This window comes from Puccinia triticina, chromosome 11A, assembly GCF_026914185.1.
Source record: "Puccinia triticina chromosome 11A, complete sequence".
Classification (NCBI taxonomy): Eukaryota; Fungi; Basidiomycota; class Pucciniomycetes; order Pucciniales; family Pucciniaceae; genus Puccinia; species Puccinia triticina.
Window position 1 is genome coordinate 640,926 of NC_070568.1, and position 18,119 is coordinate 659,044.

Below are 18,119 nucleotides of genomic sequence, written 5' to 3' on the forward strand. Positions count from 1 at the left end.
ATCTGATCAGTAACCTGTTTCTTTAGATTTTCTCTTTCTGCTAGTTTCTTTTTGATGAGGTTGACCTCACCAAAAGGAGAATTCATGCTGACCACACATTTCCCAAGTAGGAGTGCATCAGATACTGCTGTGAGCCTACTTGATTTTTTCATTGACATCCCTAGCTTTGTTTTGCTGCCCGGGACATTGGGACAAAGTGTTGCGTGAGTAGAGAATGCCAAAATGGACCTGGGTACCGGTTGGACCGCCGGTACCCGCATCTTTTTTACCAAAATCAGGTACCCGGCACCGCCGGGCAGGTACCAGTGGTCTTTTTGGCGGGTACCAGCGGTACCCGCCGGGGTTTTTTTCATCAAACGGGTAAGCGTTCCACTGGACTGGACTGGGACTGGGTGGAGCAGGGCTAAGCGGGATAGGGATGGCACTTTGCACCCGGGTGCGGGTACCCGGACAGAATTTCAGTAAAATCAGAAACCCGCACCCGCACCCGCGAAGCGGGTACCCAGCTGCAAGTGGCGGGTACCCAGGTGAAAGTGGCAGGTACCCGGGTGCAAGTTGCCAGTACTGGGGTGCCCAAGGGCCAGAAAGCGGGTTCAGAGTTGCGCCGCTGCGGCTCACATAGACCCTAGGGGTGTGGCGCCTGTCCTGTCCATTTGCACGCAAACGGACAGGAGGCTGCAAGCTTAACTAGGCCTCCGGGCGGGAGCGGGAGCAAGCAGTGGAGCTGTCCACGCCAGTGGAGTCCTATACCGTAAGTCGGGATTCCCGCGTGATGAGTTTCCCAATTTTGCGGGAAAACTGTATATTTCGTCTTCTTCCTCCTGTAGCTGCTTCCTTCCATGTCTCGACTGAATTCTTTCCGCAGACCATAAAGACCTGCTTCTTGTCTTTCTTTTGGTGTTATGTACCTTTTTTTATGACTCTTCACTATTTTCATAGTGATTTTTGAAAAGTGTGATGTTTCAATGTTTGAGGACTTGTTTTGGTGTGCGCAACCGCTTGTTGGAGCAAAAAAAAGTTTGGAGTGTGATTTTATAAAAATCATTATAAAATCACAATATTATGTACTTGTTCTGAGTTTGGGTGGGATGAACAGGAAGATGCAGCTCTTCTACAAACCCTGCCCAAACATCCTCAAAGTTTTGAGGAAAGTGAGCAACTTGAGGATGAAGTTTCCTCCCACCAAAAGGTGGGAAACTCATCACGCGAGTTTTTTGACTTAAGGGGCAAGTCTCCCCTGCGGGGAGTTTTGCTTTGCGAACCAACCAGCCAGCCAAATGGCTGGCGCACCCCGCAGCAGGGGACTTGTGCTAAGTTTGAGGACGCCAATCTTTTGTCCTGTCCGTTTGTGTGAGTTTGCGTGCAAACAGACAGGACGCCAATGTTTTGTCCTGTCCGTTTGCACGCAAATGCGGACAGGACAGCCCCAAAAAGTACTCCGTCATGCAAACGGACAGGACAAAATATTGGTGTCCTGTCCGTTTGCATGCAGGACAAAACATCGGCAGCCTGTCCATTTGCGTGCAAACGGACAGGACAGGTCAGATAGGCGGGTACCCGGGTATTGAATTTTTGGCTGGCCCTGACACCCGCACCCGCACCTGGTATCCGCTGGTGGGTACCCGCCGACAGATACCGGGTACCCGCGGTCATCCCTAAAGCGGGATCAAGGCCAAAGCCAGGCAGGTTCTAGAACCAATACTTGTATTGCTAGCTTGGAGAGATATAAAACAGTCTCTCTGCTAGTTCTATTTACAATTGTGATAGGGGAAACAGAGGGAGAGAGAGGAAGGGAAGGGAAATGTGGGAGCTCACCTAGCTGGGAGAGATGTCAAACAGTCTCTACCAAGCTAGGAGGAGTGGGGGACTGGTTGACTAAGTCAAGGGCCAAGGGGGATCCTGTGATCCTTCTTGTGAAACCCCCAAGGCGGGGGGTTCACATTCTCCCCCCCCCCCCCCCCCCTATAAATTTGATGGTGAGGTGGTTGTTGAGAATATAGGCTGGGGGTTGAATTACAGGACTGGGGGGGATAGGGACAGTCACATGGCACCAAACACTTTCTTGCTGCTAGAAGCATTGTAGTGCAACTTAACACAGTGTAGCAGCACACTAGAACAGGGCTGCTGTTAGTGCCAGTCCGCTAACACCAAAGGGCTCTGCGGCAGAGTGGCCCACTGTTGTGCCTAGTGATAGACTTTTTTGCTTTTTTTTTTTTTTTTTTTTGAATGTGAGCCAGCTTGAGAACTGCTGCACAGTGGAGGCTGTATGGGCTGGTTGGATGAATGAGGATCATCTCCCTCTTGTAAGATTCTGCCCATGGCGATCTGCTCGATGGTCATTGGGAAGGAAGCTGGTTGATGAAATTAGCCAAGGTGAGTCTTGTGTAAGGAGGCTCCGTGTTTCTCCGTGATTGGGTGGAGTGTTGGCAGTCAAGGGATTCTTGGGCCCGAGGTTGTCTTACACCGGCCAGTTGATGTGTAATATACAGATGGTTGAGTCAGGAGTTGAGTCTAGTGATGTTTTGATTTGAGATCTCGTTGGCGGTAGATGTTGGCTGTGAATGGACTGTGACGGAAGTCAGGATGGATGGCAGACTAGTAGGAGGGAGCGGGAGAGGACAGACTCTTCGTAGCTGAGTGCGATGCGATAGACGAGATGGACGATCGCTGTGAGGAGGATGCCAGCCGGTGATCGATAGCTGTATTAGGGGAGGGTGTGAGCCGTGATGTGTGTGTGTGTGTGTGTGAGAGGGAGTGAGAGACTGGCCTGAGTGCCGTTCCGAGGAAGCAGAGTGTGGATCCGCTGTACATGGGGCTGGAGGTGATGTTGAATGGGAAGCCCTGGACGACGTGGTCCATGAGTATGCCGCAGTAGTCGCCGAGATAGGTGCCGGTGATGCCGAGTGCCCACATGGATGATCCGACGAGGGTGGCGCCGGCTGCGAAGGCGAGTCTGGCGAGGAGCTGGATGGCGGGGTGGCTGAGGAGAGGGTGGCTGGGCTGGTTGTCTAGTGCCTGCTTAAAGCTGGTTGATGGGTTTGAGAGTGTGTGTTAGTGGTGCGTGAGTATGGGTGGATGGGGGCTGGGTGGTACGGACAGATGGTCTCTGATGAGTCCGATGGCGAAGATGACTGCGCCGAGGAGGTAGCATGCTCGATGGGGGGATCCGCAGGCGGAGGAGAGGAATCGGGTGGCGTGTTCTGTGGATGGATTGCTGGTTAGTGTTTTTTTTTTTTTTGGTTTTTGGTTTTTGGTTTTTTTTTGGGTTGCTTGCCTCTGCGTGCGATGTAGTTCCAGAAGAGCGGGTTGAAGAGGATTGCGCCGGCTGCGATGAACAGCGAGGGCTGGCCGAGGTCGATCATCGTTGGTGGTGTGCTGGGGGTGGTATGTAGTGCTCGTGCTAAAGTGCCGTGGGGCTGTCCCTCCCCGGGGTGCCCCGAGTGGGTGCTGCTGCTCTCTCCCCAGCCAGCCAGCCAGCATCTCCCCCAGCAGGGTGCATGCTCCCATCGAAAGAAGAAGACGATGCCCCTGCTGCAGAACCTCAAGCAGCTGCCAGCCAGATGGGCAACACACACCAGGAAACAGCACAGAACCACCACCACCACCACCCAGACAGCACCACCCCCACCCCAGCCACCCCCTGAACAACCACCACAGCAGCAGCAGCAGCAACCACCTCCAGCAGAAGACGAACAGCCAGCCAAGCCAGAACACGAGCCCAGCCCACTCCCCCCCGAACTCACCATCGCCATCATCCACAACGCACACGACCACCAGGACATCCAGGCAACCATCCAGCACAGACTGGCCACCACCGGATTCAAACTCATACACGCCATCCAGATACACTGTCCACCCGCACCCCCCAGCAGGGCCCTCCAGCCGGGAACGAACACCATCTACCTGCTCTCCCGCTCACGCGCCATCCAGGCATGCAACGACCTCCTCGGCCCACCCAGCCTGCCCCCGAGACCAGGCTCACTCCGATTCATCTTCGGCGAACACACCCTCTGGGCACCCGACCGCACCGAGACCGTCTACGAACTCATCCAGCAGTTCTGGCCAAACTCAATCCATCTCAACCATCCCAACTTCAGACAACTCAGCCCCCTCCCCACACCCACACCCACACCACCATCACCACTCCAAACACCTCCCAGCTCAGCCAAACGGGTCTTCAAATTCAGCAGAGCCTGTCCGCGTAAGTCGATCTAAAAATCCCCGGCAGAGCTCAAACACTCAGGCTAAACAGCTCAACGTCCCCCTGACGACCACAGCTTCCATGGCAACCGAACCAGCCCAAGCCAGCAAACAACATCCTCAACCGTCGCGGGGGGATGACGAACCCTCAGAAGTGATCGGACTAACTCAGCCCGCACAGGAACACGCCTCCATCAAACAGCCTCTCATCCGCATCCCACACAAGACCAGCTTATCAACCCCAACCCACTCCCTCGCTGTCCAGCAGGAACCCACTGCAACCTCATTCACCCCTGCTGCTGCTTCCCAACACAACACCACCACCACCACCACCACCACCACCACTCTCCAGCCTCCCCCCGTCGACTCTTCCTCCTGTCACTCCTCCCTATCCTCCACCCTCGCCTCCTCATCCCAAGGCTCGTCTCCGATGTCCAACAGACGCACCTCCAGCGACCGTAAGCACCATCACAACTCGCCTCCACCATCCTCACTCACTCACTCACCCTTTTCCCCACAGACTCCCTGCCCCAATCGGTCTCCGACTCCGCCCGCTCGTCCAAGACCGAGTCGCCCGGGATGATCAAGACCCACGAGCCGAGCGGGTACGTGTTCCGGGCCCGGCCGATCCCCGCTGCGGTCACCGAGCCGATCGTCACCCCGAAGATGTCCAAGGCCGCCATGCTGCGTCTCGGCCTGGCATGGACCCCGCCGGCGCGTCCGGTGCCCGCCTCGCAGGGCTCGACCACCAGCACCACCCGGACCACCCTCGCCCCCGTCGCGAGCCTCAACCCGCCCGCGGTCCTGCCCCGGCCCACCAAGGCCTCCACCCTCCGCACGAACCCCTCCACCGAGCCCCCCGCCAGCCCCCAGCAGAGCGCACCCAGACTCAAGAAAACCCAGTCCCAGATCTTTGAAAATACCCCCGGCCACGGCTTCAGGCGGGCGAACCTCCAGACCAACATCGCCTCCATCGCCGCCCCGAAGACCCAGCCCCGGCCGACCAAAGCCTCCGCCCTCAGAACCGGGCCCTCCACCGGCTCCTCGCCTCCCATCTCCACCACGCCAGCCAACGGAAAGATCCCCAGCCACGCCGTCCGCCAATCCGTCGGTCAGTCCTGCCCCCCCCCCCCCCCCCCTCTCCCCTTTTATTGCCGCTGACGTGTACGGCCACAGATTATTTCCAGGGCGTCCCCGGCCATAAACGGCTCGAGAAGATCCAGGTCGACGCCACCCGGCGCCCGGAGATCGAGCCCCGGATGACCAAGGCCAGCATGCTGCGCATCGCCGGCGGCGCCGCGCCTCCCTCCTCCGCCACAAGGCCCCCGCCCGGCTCGCCGGCATTCAGGCCCCCGCCCTCCAAGGCTGGCGCCCAGAAACTCAGCCTCGACCTCGCTGCGTCGCCGCCACCTGCTGCGCCCGTCTCCGCACCCTCCGCGGCCCAGCACCCGGCGCTCCCCATCGGTGCGCATCTCCTCATCCCTCCCTCGCGCGCCTTTTATCCGCTGCTCACCGCCCCCTCTGTTCTCTAGATCTCTCACCTCCTCCACCCGCACCCGCGGCGCCGTTGGCTGCTAACCCGCGCTTCGGGAGCGTGCTCATCCGCAGCAAACCCACCTGACCTCCTCCTTTCCTCATCCGCTTGGCTGTCGTCGTTTGTCTTTTTGTTGGCGGGGCGGGGCGTTGTGTGGCCCCGCTCCCCGCCCGCGGCGCGCAGACCGTTTAACGCGCATTCCTCGGGCTGTCGTCTTGTGTGATCCAGGCGCCGAACTTGCCTCTTGAACCAGCCCCCTCTATCCTCCTGCGTCGAGAATGACCGGCTGCTGTTGTTGAATACTGTCTATTGCTAGCCTTACCCCTTCATGTACTGCCTCCCTTTAGCCCGCTCGTTCGGCTCTCTGCCTTGTTTATCAGCTCCTCCCTGCTCTATCTATCCAGAACACTTATCCTTATCGCAGCCTTATCCACCCCTTGTTTCCTTCCCCAGACCCTATTATCTTCTCAGATAACTCCCCGTCACTCTCATCGCTTGCCTATTGTTTAGATTTTCGTTGCGTTGTGCTTTCTTGTGTCTACGATTCTCTTTGTTCCCCGATCAATACATATACGATGTAATTCAGCACCTGTGGTTTTTGTGTGGGGTGGTGTCATGTTCGCGGTGAGGTTGCCCGCCTCCTGACCAGCCCTGAGCCAGGCTGCGGCGCCGGGCCCCTTGGCCCTGGTTTCAGCCCCGCGTTTCATTCGCCTGGACCAGCTGGTCTTGTTGTATGCGGCTCTCCGCGTCATCTGCTCTATGTGTGTTTAGAGCTTGAGTTTCGGGAACATACAAAAACTCTTTCCTTTCTCTCTTTGTTGGGCTTTTCCTCAGCAGTTGTAGCTTCCTGTCACACAGTTTCAACATCTTCAGCCTTTGCATTGCATTACAAAGTCTGAGCCTCTTTCCGCAGCCTTTAGCCCTTCTTAGCCACCGAGTCCTGTAGCCTCGCGGTTGCACCAGGACCACATCAAAATACAACAGCGATTGCTTGGTTTGAGTAGGTGAGTACTTCTGACGATTGCATACTTGACGGTGACTGATCGGTGGTGTGTTCGTATATTATTTGCCAATCGATTCTGCAATATCAGCTTGAAGAGGAATACATACCCCAGTCTTGGTTTCGATTTTTTATATGTCCGCTTTGCGAATACCTATCCGCTCCTGCACGTCGCGCTCTGGTCTCCAACACTTTTCACTGTCAGCTCGCCGGATGAGCACAGCAAGAGCTACCCTGAATTCTGAGTCCGCTCGATTGCGCGAGCTGCCTCGGCTGCCGGTCCCGCCCTTGGAGCAATCTGTCAAGCTTTATCTGCGTTCCATCGTCCCGCTTCTGCTACAATCGGCCGGTGCCGATTTTGAGAAAGAATACCAACGTCGGCAAGCGTGGGCCTCCCAACTATGCGCACCCGGCGGCCTCGGTGAACGACTGCAAAACCGTCTGATCGACATCGACAGGAGCTCGCCCAACAACTGGCTGGACGATAACTACTGGATGAAGGTGGCCTATCATTCCGCCAGATCACCTCTTCCTGTCAATTCGAATTGGTGGATCCTACTCAAGCATGACCGCGATATCCCTGATTCTGTGATCGAGAGCCTCCCTGAACCCGACCGGTTCACCGACTGGCAGCTCCGTCGGGCTGCGACCTTAATCCATCGATTCATGCTTTTCAAACAAATGCTTGATCGGTGAGTAGATTGCTTCGTTTGTGTTCCTCAACCTCCCTCAACTCTGCTTGCGGAAAGCTGGACTGTTCTTTTTATTGAATCCTCTGGATCTCTTGATCACACGAACCATTCAAGTCAAGAAATCATTCCAGATTCATCCCGTTCAGGTCGGTTTTGTATGCATCAGTATGATTGGTGGGTCAGCCTGACAGGCCTTCGTTGATTCCTTCCCATTCCCAACTCACATCCCACATTGACTTCTAGCTCGTTGGCAACGTCATTGGATCCTCGATAGCCTCTATGGAGTCACTCGAATACCCAACAAACCACACGACCATCTCAATATACCCAAGCGATCCGCTCGTCACATCCTCATCCTTGCTCGTGGCCACATCTACTCTCTCGATATCCTTGCCCCCGATTATTCTTTGCTTCCGGCCCAGCAAATCGAGGCCAGTTTATGGTCGATCGTCAACCATGTCACTCTTCATCCTGCCGCAGTTCCCATCGGCTCATTGACCGGATTGGATCGCGATCGATGGACCGATGCTCGAGAACACCTCTTAAGTCTTGGCACGTCGCTGAATAGGGACTCGCTGTCGACGATCGAAGATGGATTGTTTGCCGTGTGTCTCGATGATCGTACCAGACCAGAAGGTTTGAAAGGGCACATCCGGACAGCCTCGACGAACTACGACGGATTTAATCGTTGGTTCGATAAATCCTTCTCATTCATCGTCGAAAGCAATTCCAGGGCCTCCGTCTCTGGTGAACATTCTCCCAGTGATGCCCTGATCTCCGCTGTCATCACCGATTTCGTCCTAGCCGAAGGCGTCGGTCCCGGCCTCTGTGACCCCAATGTGAAAGCTGTTAGCCACGATTCAGAAAACCTCAGGTGGAAGAAACTCGAATGGTCAACCGATCAGAGGATATCTCAATTCATTCAAGATTCCAAGTCAACGGTCGAAGCGATCTCCAAGGACAGCGATTGTGAAGTGCTCATTTTCGATCGCTACGGAGCTGAGTATATCAAACGCTCTGGTAACTATTTTTTTTTTTTTTTGGAAGGCGCACTTAGATCCAAACCAGGTGTACTGACACGAGGTCAAATGGTTTGAAACCCAGCCAGACATTCTCCAGATGCTTACATTCAAATGGCTATTCAGTTGGCATGGTTTCGTCAAATGTACACGGTGGTCTCAACCTATGAGACTGGACTCACGAGGCTGTTTAAGCACGGGCGGACGGAAACGATCCGGACCCTCAGTAGAGAGAGTTATGCATGGGTAAAAGCGATGGATAGTGAGGAAGATGTATGTTATAAGATCTAGGTTGGGTGTCTCTCGCAAAGCACGAGCTGATCCTGTTTGATTAGTGTCATGTGGTTTATAACTTGTTCGTTCAAGCCATTTCAGCACACAACCATTATTCCAAGCAGGCCAGCCTTGGCCGTGGCTTTGATCGCCACTTCTTAGGCCTTCGTCTTCAGCATCGGCCCTCAGAAGATGGCGACTTGCCGGAGCTATTCACCGATCCAGTCTTTGCCGAGAGCTCGGAATGGCAACTGAGCACTAGTGGGATCAGTGCCGGCGAAAGGTTTATAGGCACCGGGTTTGGATGCTACGGAAAGGGATATGGGATCAACTGTTGAGTGTTAAATGGATGCTCTCTGGGGAATTGTCTCTGATCGATCATCATCAAATAGACCTCGTTGCTCCATCCAGGATCACATTCGGAATCGAAACCAAACACTCGGATCCCCGAACCTCAGCCAGTGAATTCAAGCACCATATTTATTCAGCCCTGATTGCCATTCGAAGTTTATGTCAAAGGGCTACCGGTAAAAGACCGCCTGTTGATCCTGCTGATCAGACTCGATCAGAATCCAAATTATAGAACGAAATCCGTTCTTTCTTGTTTCCTCTCAATCTCCTGGAATAATCCTCTTGTTGTTTTCTTTTATTGCTTCGATGATGCCGATGGTTTCACTGTAGAATAAGCTCCGAAACACCTTATGCTCTGAATAGATAATTGATCTCCTACTTCACCGGTCGTTTTTGGATTCGACAAAAATGTCGACACTGACGTCATTACGCATACATTTATAGCAGCCGTCGATCTTCTTAAACCTGGGTGCTGCCAAGGATGGCGGTCAACAACCTGTTCGATACATAAATACTTTGCCCAAACCCATCGATTGGCATTGCTCTTGTATCCCTTGAGGTCATTCATCACCCAACAGAAGATGTCTCATTCGGACTCTCATCGTCCACCCATCCAAGATGCCCCGTCAACTCCCCCTCTCAAGCAAACTCCTCCGCCTGCTTCCGACCAAACCTACACCGAGGATTCCAAGTCGCGAGACCAAGGCAGTCTCAGTAATCTTCCAGAAACCAAAAGGTTATACACTTCCCCTACCTCTGATTGACTATTTTGGAGGAGAATGGTCAAGGTTTTCAATCTTGACTTCCTGAGTCTTCCTCAACCATCATGCGTATGATTAGAATCGACGACCGGAGTCGTCCGAATGATCTGATTCATGACAAAGTGCATTCACTTAGCAAGGATTGGCTGGCTGGTATCAGGGCCGATTTCCTTGAAATCCAAGGTGTCTATTTTCATCTTTATCTGTACCGTCAACAACCTAGTTGAATTTCCTCATTGATCAAACGTTGAATCCATTGCCCGACAGAGCTCATGAACACCAACCAGCAGATCGCCCAAGACTTCAGCGATTGGGTTGAAGCTGGTGCTGCAAGTGTTTCAACGCAGCCGATCAACGCGCACATTTTCAATCCATTGACCTTTTGCTGTATATACCAGGTCGATTCGTTGGTCCGTCAGGAGAAAGTATTGAGGGAAAAGTTGTCGGATATACATTTCCTCGAAACCCAAGCTGGTCGGTTTGCTCTTGCGGCCCTTTTTTTTCCCTCAGGATCCCCCCGTTCTAACAAGTGAATTCTCCACTCATTAACAGCTACAGAACGAGACCGTATGGTAAGTACTCAAGAAGTTCAAGTTTTTTTTGGCCTGCGTAACTAGATTCAGCTCTGCGATAAAGTATATCTCAAGTCGAATAAAGCGCTGATCTATCTTGTTCGCCTCTATTAAAAAACGTATTCCTGCTCTGATCTCCTAGGATTTTGCGATTTCAGAGATGAAGAAAATTACTGATCGATTGATCGATCCGAGCTCTTCTCAAGGCAACACTTGATCTAAACTTATCTGGTTTTGCCTACGACGTTGTTCTATCTTATCAAATCATAGCAATTCATGAGGGGTTTTCCACTTTTCCAGAGGCACATCATTGTTTCGTAGCTGAATTGAGAGTTGAATCCGTGGCCGAAGCAGAGGCTTCATGTGTGAAGGTGCGGGGTTTGCCGGAGTACATATTCGAACATTTGAGACTCTTTGCCTTTCCGTCGGCCTCGCCATCAGGTTCCACTGGTATTCCGGTGCCGGTCTCGGCCAAGAATGAAACCAACCACTGCTCCGACTTGCTCGACTTCTCACTACCAAGTCGGCCCCAACCGGTCCACCCATCACTCCCGCTCCTTCACCTCCTCCAACATAGAAAACTCAGTCGGCACAACAGCAACAAACCCACAGGTAGGACGGAGGCACCCCCACACAGCCCAGCAGGAGTCATACTAATCGTCAGCTATCGTTCGATCAGTTGCTATTCCCTTCTGCTCATCGGCCCACCCCAATCAATCAGGCCGTCGATCTATCCGATCATCAATCGCAAAGAACTTCCAGTCATCTCTCAACCAGTCCTTCCCTCTCAAGGCCCAGACTAATCCGACATCTGCTCTTCTCGACCCCAGACTCATCTTCCTCATCTATAATCCATCATTATCATCATCATCATCATCATCATCAGCAACAACAACAACAACAACAACAACAACAACAGCAGCAGCAGCAGCAGTTCAAACATCAGAAGTCGCATCCATCCCATCATCCATCAACCTCTCAACCATCAAACTCAATCCATTCCCTTTCGAGATCATCATATAATACTCATCACCACTTGTCAAACCCAACTCCGCCCCTCCGAGTCGGCCTACCCGTGATTTGCGTTGCTCGTGCACATCAGCCTACTCATCGTCATCACCACCACCATCGGTCAGATTCGCACCACCATTCTCATCTCAAGCAACTCGTCGCCATCGCCAGTAGGACTGAGATCAGAATTCTTGAGCTCATCAATCAGAATCATTCTCTTCCTTTTGAATACACCCGTCGCCACCCCCACTCTAGCTTTAGTCCATCTCCAGGTGCTCATACCAGGGCCGAAACGCGGCCTTCGTTTCCTTCCCGCTCCCTTGACTCAAGTACCACGTTCGAGGATCGGCTTGCCATCAAGACCAATGCTGAACTTGGGCCATCTTATGGGGTCTCCGATCTGGGCTGGGGTTATGCTAGTACAGCCTCCCATTTGGCTACCGGGTGTACGAATGGTTCTATCGTCATCTGGGATATCAACCATCCCATAACTCAGGATCCCATTCAACGTCACCGTTCACTCACTCTCGATCATGCGCACAATCGCGCAATCAACAAAATTACGTTTGCTGGACCAACTGGCCATTGGATCGCATCGGGCGGTCAAGATAGCCTCGTTAAAATCTGGGTCAGTATAGCATCAAGCTCATATCGTCGATCACTTCCCTTACGCTTTGTCCCTTGGTCCCCATTCTCCTCTTATATAGGATATCCGCGAAGGTTCAAGGCCGACGATGACGCTCACTACTCACACCGATCCTGTGCGTCAGTTGAGGTGAGCTGATCGAGATGCTCCTGCTGTGATATATATTTGGAATTCACCAGTTGTCTACAAGATTAGGTTTTTCCCGGACCGAACCGTCAATCCGTTCGATTTATTCGTGCTCACAGACTCTGGAACCCTCTCGCACTTTGATCTACGTCAAGAAAAGAGTTGCGTCACTCGGCGAGTGGCCCATGCGTCTACTGGTGTTGGACTAGACTGGCTCAGTGATGGATACAATAGCATGTTAGCATCGGCTGGTGCCGACGGGTTTGTCAAAATTTGGAATATGGCCGAGTCTATCCTTCCAAGCACCGCGATGCGTACCCTAGTGGTTGGACGGTCGATTTGTGGTATGGCGTGGCGTCCAGGATATTCTACACAGCTGGCAATCACTCCAAGTTCAGTCATGGCCGATCTGGAACAACACGGCTATCTAGATTACGAGCGTGGTCCCAGCTCGGCCATCAGCTCGAATTATTCAGATGATCTGATCCTCAACAAAGGGCTAAGTGCTACCGGTGCTAGCTCAGTGTCGGATGTTGCAAGCGAATCTAACCACGCGGGAGGGGGGCGACATAGTGAAATCTTACTATGGGACATCAGGCGCCCATATGTTCCCGAGATGATTATTCGGGGCCGTGACGGGCCTGCTTCCGGTAATCAATATCTCTATGTAGTCTGATGTTCTCAATCTTTTCGTCAAACGAAACTGACACTCCTCACTTTCTAGGTAATGTTTGGCTCTCGGCTGATCTCTTGCTGACTATTCATAAACGAACTTCAGCCATTGTGCAACATGACATAGGCCAATCCCAAGCCAAGTACGCCGACGAACTTCCCTCGCAGGCTATGGCTGTCTCAAAGGAAGGGTCACTATGTTTTTCTATGAGCAGCAACAATGTTGATAGCCGCTCAAATGTTGAAGAAGAGTTGAGTTTTCAACTTCACGTCCCAACTTCTTGCCTGACTAAACCTGGCTGAAATCTTCTGCCTTTTCTGGTCCAGACCCGGGTCTGCTATGGTCCACTCGATCGATGAACTCCAACCTCCCCACAAATTCGAGTTCCTCGCTCTAAATTACAAATTTGAAGATGACTCCTTTGAAAGCGTATGCGAGCACAACGCCAACCTTTGCCGCCGAGTGGGCCAACCCGAGCTGTGGCAGCTATGGATGGCAATCAAACTGTGGTTCACCCCTCAAGTATCGGCTGCTCTTATAGTAGCACACGACATGGCTTTAGGTGCCAATGGGAATGACGAACGTGCGGTTGCGATGGCAATGCGGAGAGTTTTGAAAGAGGAAAGTAGCGACGAGGGCGAGATGGATTATAATCAATCTGGCGGTGACTTTGAAAGCAGCTGCGGCAGACGTTCTCCCAGTCAAGATCAAGCGTCTCGACAGAATTCAACTGGTGGAAGTAGAACTTGTAGTGGAGATATGCGCTCTAAGAGAGAAGAGTCCCTTGACAGATCCGAAACTCGCTCTCCTCTCCCAAAAACTGATCACGACCAAGGGCATCGCCCAAAGCTTTCGTTGTCAGGTTTAGCCCTGCCCTCCGTACTCGACCCCGGTGAACTATTGCGGGGAGGACAATCATTAAACCGCTCGAGCTCAGCTACAACACCCAAGGCTCAGATGCGTTCCTTCCTCAACAATGTCACTTCAAATACTGCCGTTGAAGGCTCAGCGGATCCAGCTCGTCGCCGACCAGCTCCGTTGCGATCTCTAGCCATTGACTGCGACTCACCAATATCATCTCCAGATACTGAAGGACCTAGAAGATCAATTGCCCACCGGGGAATCGAGAGAACCCCAGACGGGCGTCTCAACCCTGCTTGGAGAAGAAGCATGTCGAAGGATCGTATTGCAGCCAAGATGCATGCTAGAGGAGCCTCGTTTAATGAACTCGGTAGCTTGATCCAAGCGATTGGAGTAGGAAAACTGTTATCTGAGAAGAAGGGGGAAGATTGGAAGAATCAAGAGGAGAAAATGTCGGTAGAAATCCAGATGAGAGAATCGATTTTAAAGCTTGTTAAAAATGAGGTCGAGTTCAACGGGAATGTTCAATTAGGAGTCTACGTCATCGGAGTCCTGAAAGGCTATCATCATGCTCACGAGACTCACGAAGAAGAGTCGAATCATCACAATAACAATAACCACACCAAAAACGGGTTGCGGGTGATTGGAATTGAAAAAGAGTTATTAGAAGATCGATTCAAAAGTTGGGGTAGGGTTTATCTTAAGTCTTTGACACGGCATCCTTCGCTTTTGGTGGTCGCCTCGGAAATCAAAAAAAAGTTTTCCTGCTTGATTTCCAAAGAACTCGAGGATCAATCATTGGTAAGTGACCACTGATCGTCGAATTATGAATAAGAATCATTTTGGACCTTGCTAAAACTAGAAATTATTGCCTCGCTTGTAAAAAACCCAATAGAGGATTTTGAAGCTGAATCCAACATGCGGCAATTGCGGCAAGGTCCTGATGAACTCGGTCTTACCGAGTCATCCATTACCATCCATCAACAGTAATAGCAATCAGCAATCCCTAACGATGATGATGATGTTAAACAATCATAAGAAGAAGATGCTACTGAATAATCATCAGAATCAGACTAATAATAGCCATAGACATTTGAAATGCGACAAATGTCAAGTTAATGTCTTGAAATGTTGTTTTTGGTCAGTTTTATACATTGCTTGCATTTCGCTGAACACGTCGAGTCCTGATGTTTTGTCATCTGCTTCTTTTTTGGGAAAATAACGAAACATTTACGTGCAGCCATGAATCGATTAAGTTCGAGCCATTGATATGGTGCTTGAAGTGTGGACATGGGATCCATTCAAATTGTTTAAACAGGATCAAAACTAACACGACATCTAAATCAACTGAAGAGGAAGCAGACCCGTCGCAAAACCCTTCGACTCATCCACTTGGGCTAGAAGCTCCGCAGAACTACCACCCTGGTCCTGAAAGCATGAATGCATTGAGTCGGAAGCCCGATTCGTTCTCTTCTTCAGCTACCACTGCTACTGTGGCTGAAGTTCACAATCCATTCTCTCTATCTTCTCGGCCATTGCTTCAATGCCCCAGCGGCTGTGGCTGCATTGGTTGCTTTTATTCTTATTAGAAAAGAGTAAAATATCAATCGACGAAGTTCACCAGTTCCATCTCAAATCTTCTTGTGTCATTGTAAACATTCTGTAATTTTATGGATTTTTTGGTGCATGTGCGTATCTGAATTTGGACTGTTACCCGCTGCCGGTACCTCCTTTGGCTTCGCCTTGCATTGTTTCCGAGCTTAACTAAACCTCGGAGGGACCTGCGTTAAGTTCGCATTGTTTCACCCTTCGTGAAGGTGTCAATCATCATGGTAACTGTTCTCTAGTAGTTGATCAACAGTCATCAACTTGTACGAGCAAGGGGTGGCGACCTGGTTCACCTGAGGGAAACCTACAACCCCCCGATCTTGGTCACCGACTTCACATATGACCACATTTGGTATAAGCTGCTTATCATCCGATGTCGTAGTAGTAATGCCCTGCTCAGTGCTACGCCTGAACTGCAGTGCTACCCCCAAACCACAACATGTTTGGCAACCCATAGCCTACCGGAACCGGTCACCAGGTGATACAGTCCTCCGGTTGCATTCGCCTTCACCTGATACCCGTGCACCTATCACTAGCAAGGTTATAAATATGGGACCCCACATGCTACTTTGTTTGCTGCTTTTCCCCCATCGTCAATACGCCCTATCGCCATTTGAAAGATCATCTCTTGTCTAAAATCTTCGAAACTTTCACAGTAGAAGTCCTCCATAAACTTGCTTTTATCTCGCGCAACTTTGCCTGCTGCTTTTCCCCCATCCTCAATCCATCCTATCATCATCCGAAAGACCATCTTTTGTCCAAAAGATTTGACCGATTTTGCGCCAATAGTTCTCCATCAAGCTGCCTTTATATTCAGAATCAGTTTCTTTCTCGCCAACGACATCATGAACTTCTACCTCTCAATCCCAGCATTGTTGCTTGCAGCTGCTTCTGTGGTAATTGCTGCCGACCCCACCTGTCCCAGAGGTTCGGGTCTTTATTGCTTCTCGGCCGCACAATTAAAGGGTGCCTGTAAGTGACACTAATTGATCAAGATAAACATTTTTAGTCTACCACCATGAATTGAGATGGCTGATCGAGTATGCCTGACGCGGCTGTTATTTTTTTCAAGCCGTGATTGTTAATCAAGCATCCCCCAAAGGAAGCGCATTTGATTGCAAAGCTATGGTTCTCAAGTTCTTACAATTAAGTGACGGAATCGGTCGCTGCTGTGATGCAGGCAAGCTACCGGTGAGTATCCGAACAACATCTAGAAACCCACTTTCCGTCCAGTTCTAATAAATTTCAATTGGATTTGTACACATTCATTTGGTCACCTATAGCCACAACCTTCTCAAGCCAAATGGGAAGCACCAATATCAAAGTTTAACGATGCTTGTCCCACTAAGTAAGCAAAACGAAACTTCGTGTCAACAGTTCCTTTGACGCTTCATTGTCATGGATTTGTCGATGATATCTTTGCACCAAAAATCCCATTCTTCCAAGCCTTTGAATCAATGCACATATATATGTAGTGTCGAATGCTGTATGTTTAGGCTTTAGTTTCACTGTTTTTGTATGTCGTGTGTCATCTGTGCAGTCTGAAAATTTACTGCAGCCCAGATGTAAAGTTTAAGAGCAGCGTTGTGTCAATTTGATCAGAGTACCAAAAAATGTTGCCCCAGTGTCACAGTCCAACAAGCCGCAATGATCCCGAGTGTGCTTACTTTCAGTCTCAAATATTGGCTGAATCAAGTTTTGTAATCAAAAGTTTGTGAATAACCTTTTTGTCTGTTGAGGAACCCTGCAACTCATCCACAAGAACCAAAAGCCTAGCCTGAGTACTGCCACCAGATTTATTGAGTCAAAGAAAGCAATCCAGCTATTTACGACTCAGATGCTGCCCTACTGGTCCTGCAGGAGGGGGGTTGCAGTGGCACAGATCTGTCTGACTACTTATGTGACTGCAATTTCCAAGTTGTCGTCATCCGAGGTAGATTATTCAGCCATTTGCACCAGAATTGACAGGCCTGCCTGACATTTTGCTGCCAACCAGCACCTGTGTCCAGATTTGACTTCATTTGCCTGTCACTCCCTTTCCATCCCGAAATCATTTCATACAACTTTCAACCATGATAATAAATGACCTGGGTAACTTGGGTTGCTTATAACAAACCAATGCCTGAGCTTGTGCGAGAAGTGATTGAACCCCATTGAGTAAACTAACTGGCTTCGGTTGCCAGGTCACCCTTGTTTCGAGTGATTCTTATTTCTCTCATTCCTTCCCTGAAACTTCCCTCGGCGATCCTTCACCCTTCAGGAGTGGAACAATACTGATTTCAACATGGCCAAATTGAGCCCATGCTGCTTATCGTACGATGCTGTAAGCCTTGCTTCCCCGAATGACAACATGGTCACTTTTCTGTCCGCAACCACCAAAAACCCCAATTTACGCGTTGACACACCAAAACTCACCACCCCCTCCCCCTCACTCATCGGAAAAGAACTCCCCCCCCCTTCCCTGGGCAGCCAGATGCCCCCTCCTCACCGCCCCTCCGATCAATCTCGACCGCCCGACGCGCCCCTCGCGGACGATTCGGATATGACGGATAGCCTGGAAGTTCAACTCCCCCCCCGCCCGGCCATACAACCACCATCATCCAGCCTACACATCTTGCTGACCAAGGCGCTCGGCGACACGTCCCGCGATGACAATGGCGCGGTTTTGTTAGATGGCAGATTTGCAGATCTCGTCCTGGAACTATCGGCGAACAACGACCGGATGGTGCAACGCTTGGAGGCCACGATCGACAAACTCAATGCCAAGATAGACCCCATGATCGAAAGACTCG

General features: G+C 51.2%; 5 protein-coding genes across 5 annotated transcripts; 4 read left to right on the top strand and 1 right to left on the bottom strand.

Annotated features, from left to right (window-relative positions):
• Positions 1-2,458: 2,458 nt before the first annotated feature.
• PtA15_11A60 (uncharacterized protein) lies at positions 2,459-3,362 on the bottom strand (the record flags this gene model as incomplete). The annotated part of the gene is made up of 5 exons (XM_053161536.1): positions 2,459-2,555; positions 2,625-2,699; positions 2,768-3,025; positions 3,098-3,200; positions 3,275-3,362. The coding sequence occupies 5 exons, from the start codon at positions 3,360-3,362 to the stop codon at positions 2,459-2,461; spliced, it is 621 nt and encodes a 206-aa protein (XP_053024928.1).
• A 160-nt stretch (positions 3,363-3,522) lies between these two features.
• PtA15_11A61 (uncharacterized protein) lies at positions 3,523-5,821 on the top strand (the record flags this gene model as incomplete). The annotated part of the gene is made up of 6 exons (XM_053161547.1): positions 3,523-4,055; positions 4,161-4,201; positions 4,278-4,658; positions 4,721-5,311; positions 5,377-5,664; positions 5,733-5,821. 6 exons carry the CDS (start codon positions 3,523-3,525, stop codon positions 5,819-5,821), a joined length of 1,923 nt encoding a protein of 640 aa, XP_053024929.1.
• A 1,126-nt stretch (positions 5,822-6,947) lies between these two features.
• On the top strand, positions 6,948-9,301 carry PtA15_11A62 (uncharacterized protein; the record flags this gene model as incomplete). The annotated part of the gene is made up of 6 exons (XM_053161558.1): positions 6,948-7,426; positions 7,541-7,572; positions 7,670-8,446; positions 8,531-8,718; positions 8,781-9,051; positions 9,111-9,301. The coding sequence occupies 6 exons, from the start codon at positions 6,948-6,950 to the stop codon at positions 9,299-9,301; spliced, it is 1,938 nt and encodes a 645-aa protein (XP_053024930.1).
• A 349-nt stretch (positions 9,302-9,650) lies between these two features.
• PtA15_11A63 (uncharacterized protein) lies at positions 9,651-15,308 on the top strand (the record flags this gene model as incomplete). Its single annotated transcript, XM_053161569.1, has 12 exons — positions 9,651-9,805; positions 9,910-10,013; positions 10,098-10,308; positions 10,383-10,402; positions 10,724-11,178; positions 11,328-12,041; positions 12,121-12,188; positions 12,255-12,835; positions 12,910-13,108; positions 13,185-14,520; positions 14,615-14,859; positions 14,960-15,308. 12 exons carry the CDS (start codon positions 9,651-9,653, stop codon positions 15,306-15,308), a joined length of 4,437 nt encoding a protein of 1,478 aa, XP_053024931.1.
• Positions 15,309-16,172: 864 nt separating this feature from the next.
• On the top strand, positions 16,173-16,679 carry PtA15_11A64 (uncharacterized protein; the record flags this gene model as incomplete). Its single annotated transcript, XM_053161580.1, has 3 exons — positions 16,173-16,299; positions 16,400-16,518; positions 16,611-16,679. 3 exons carry the CDS (start codon positions 16,173-16,175, stop codon positions 16,677-16,679), a joined length of 315 nt encoding a protein of 104 aa, XP_053024932.1.
• Positions 16,680-18,119: the final 1,440 nt, after the last annotated feature.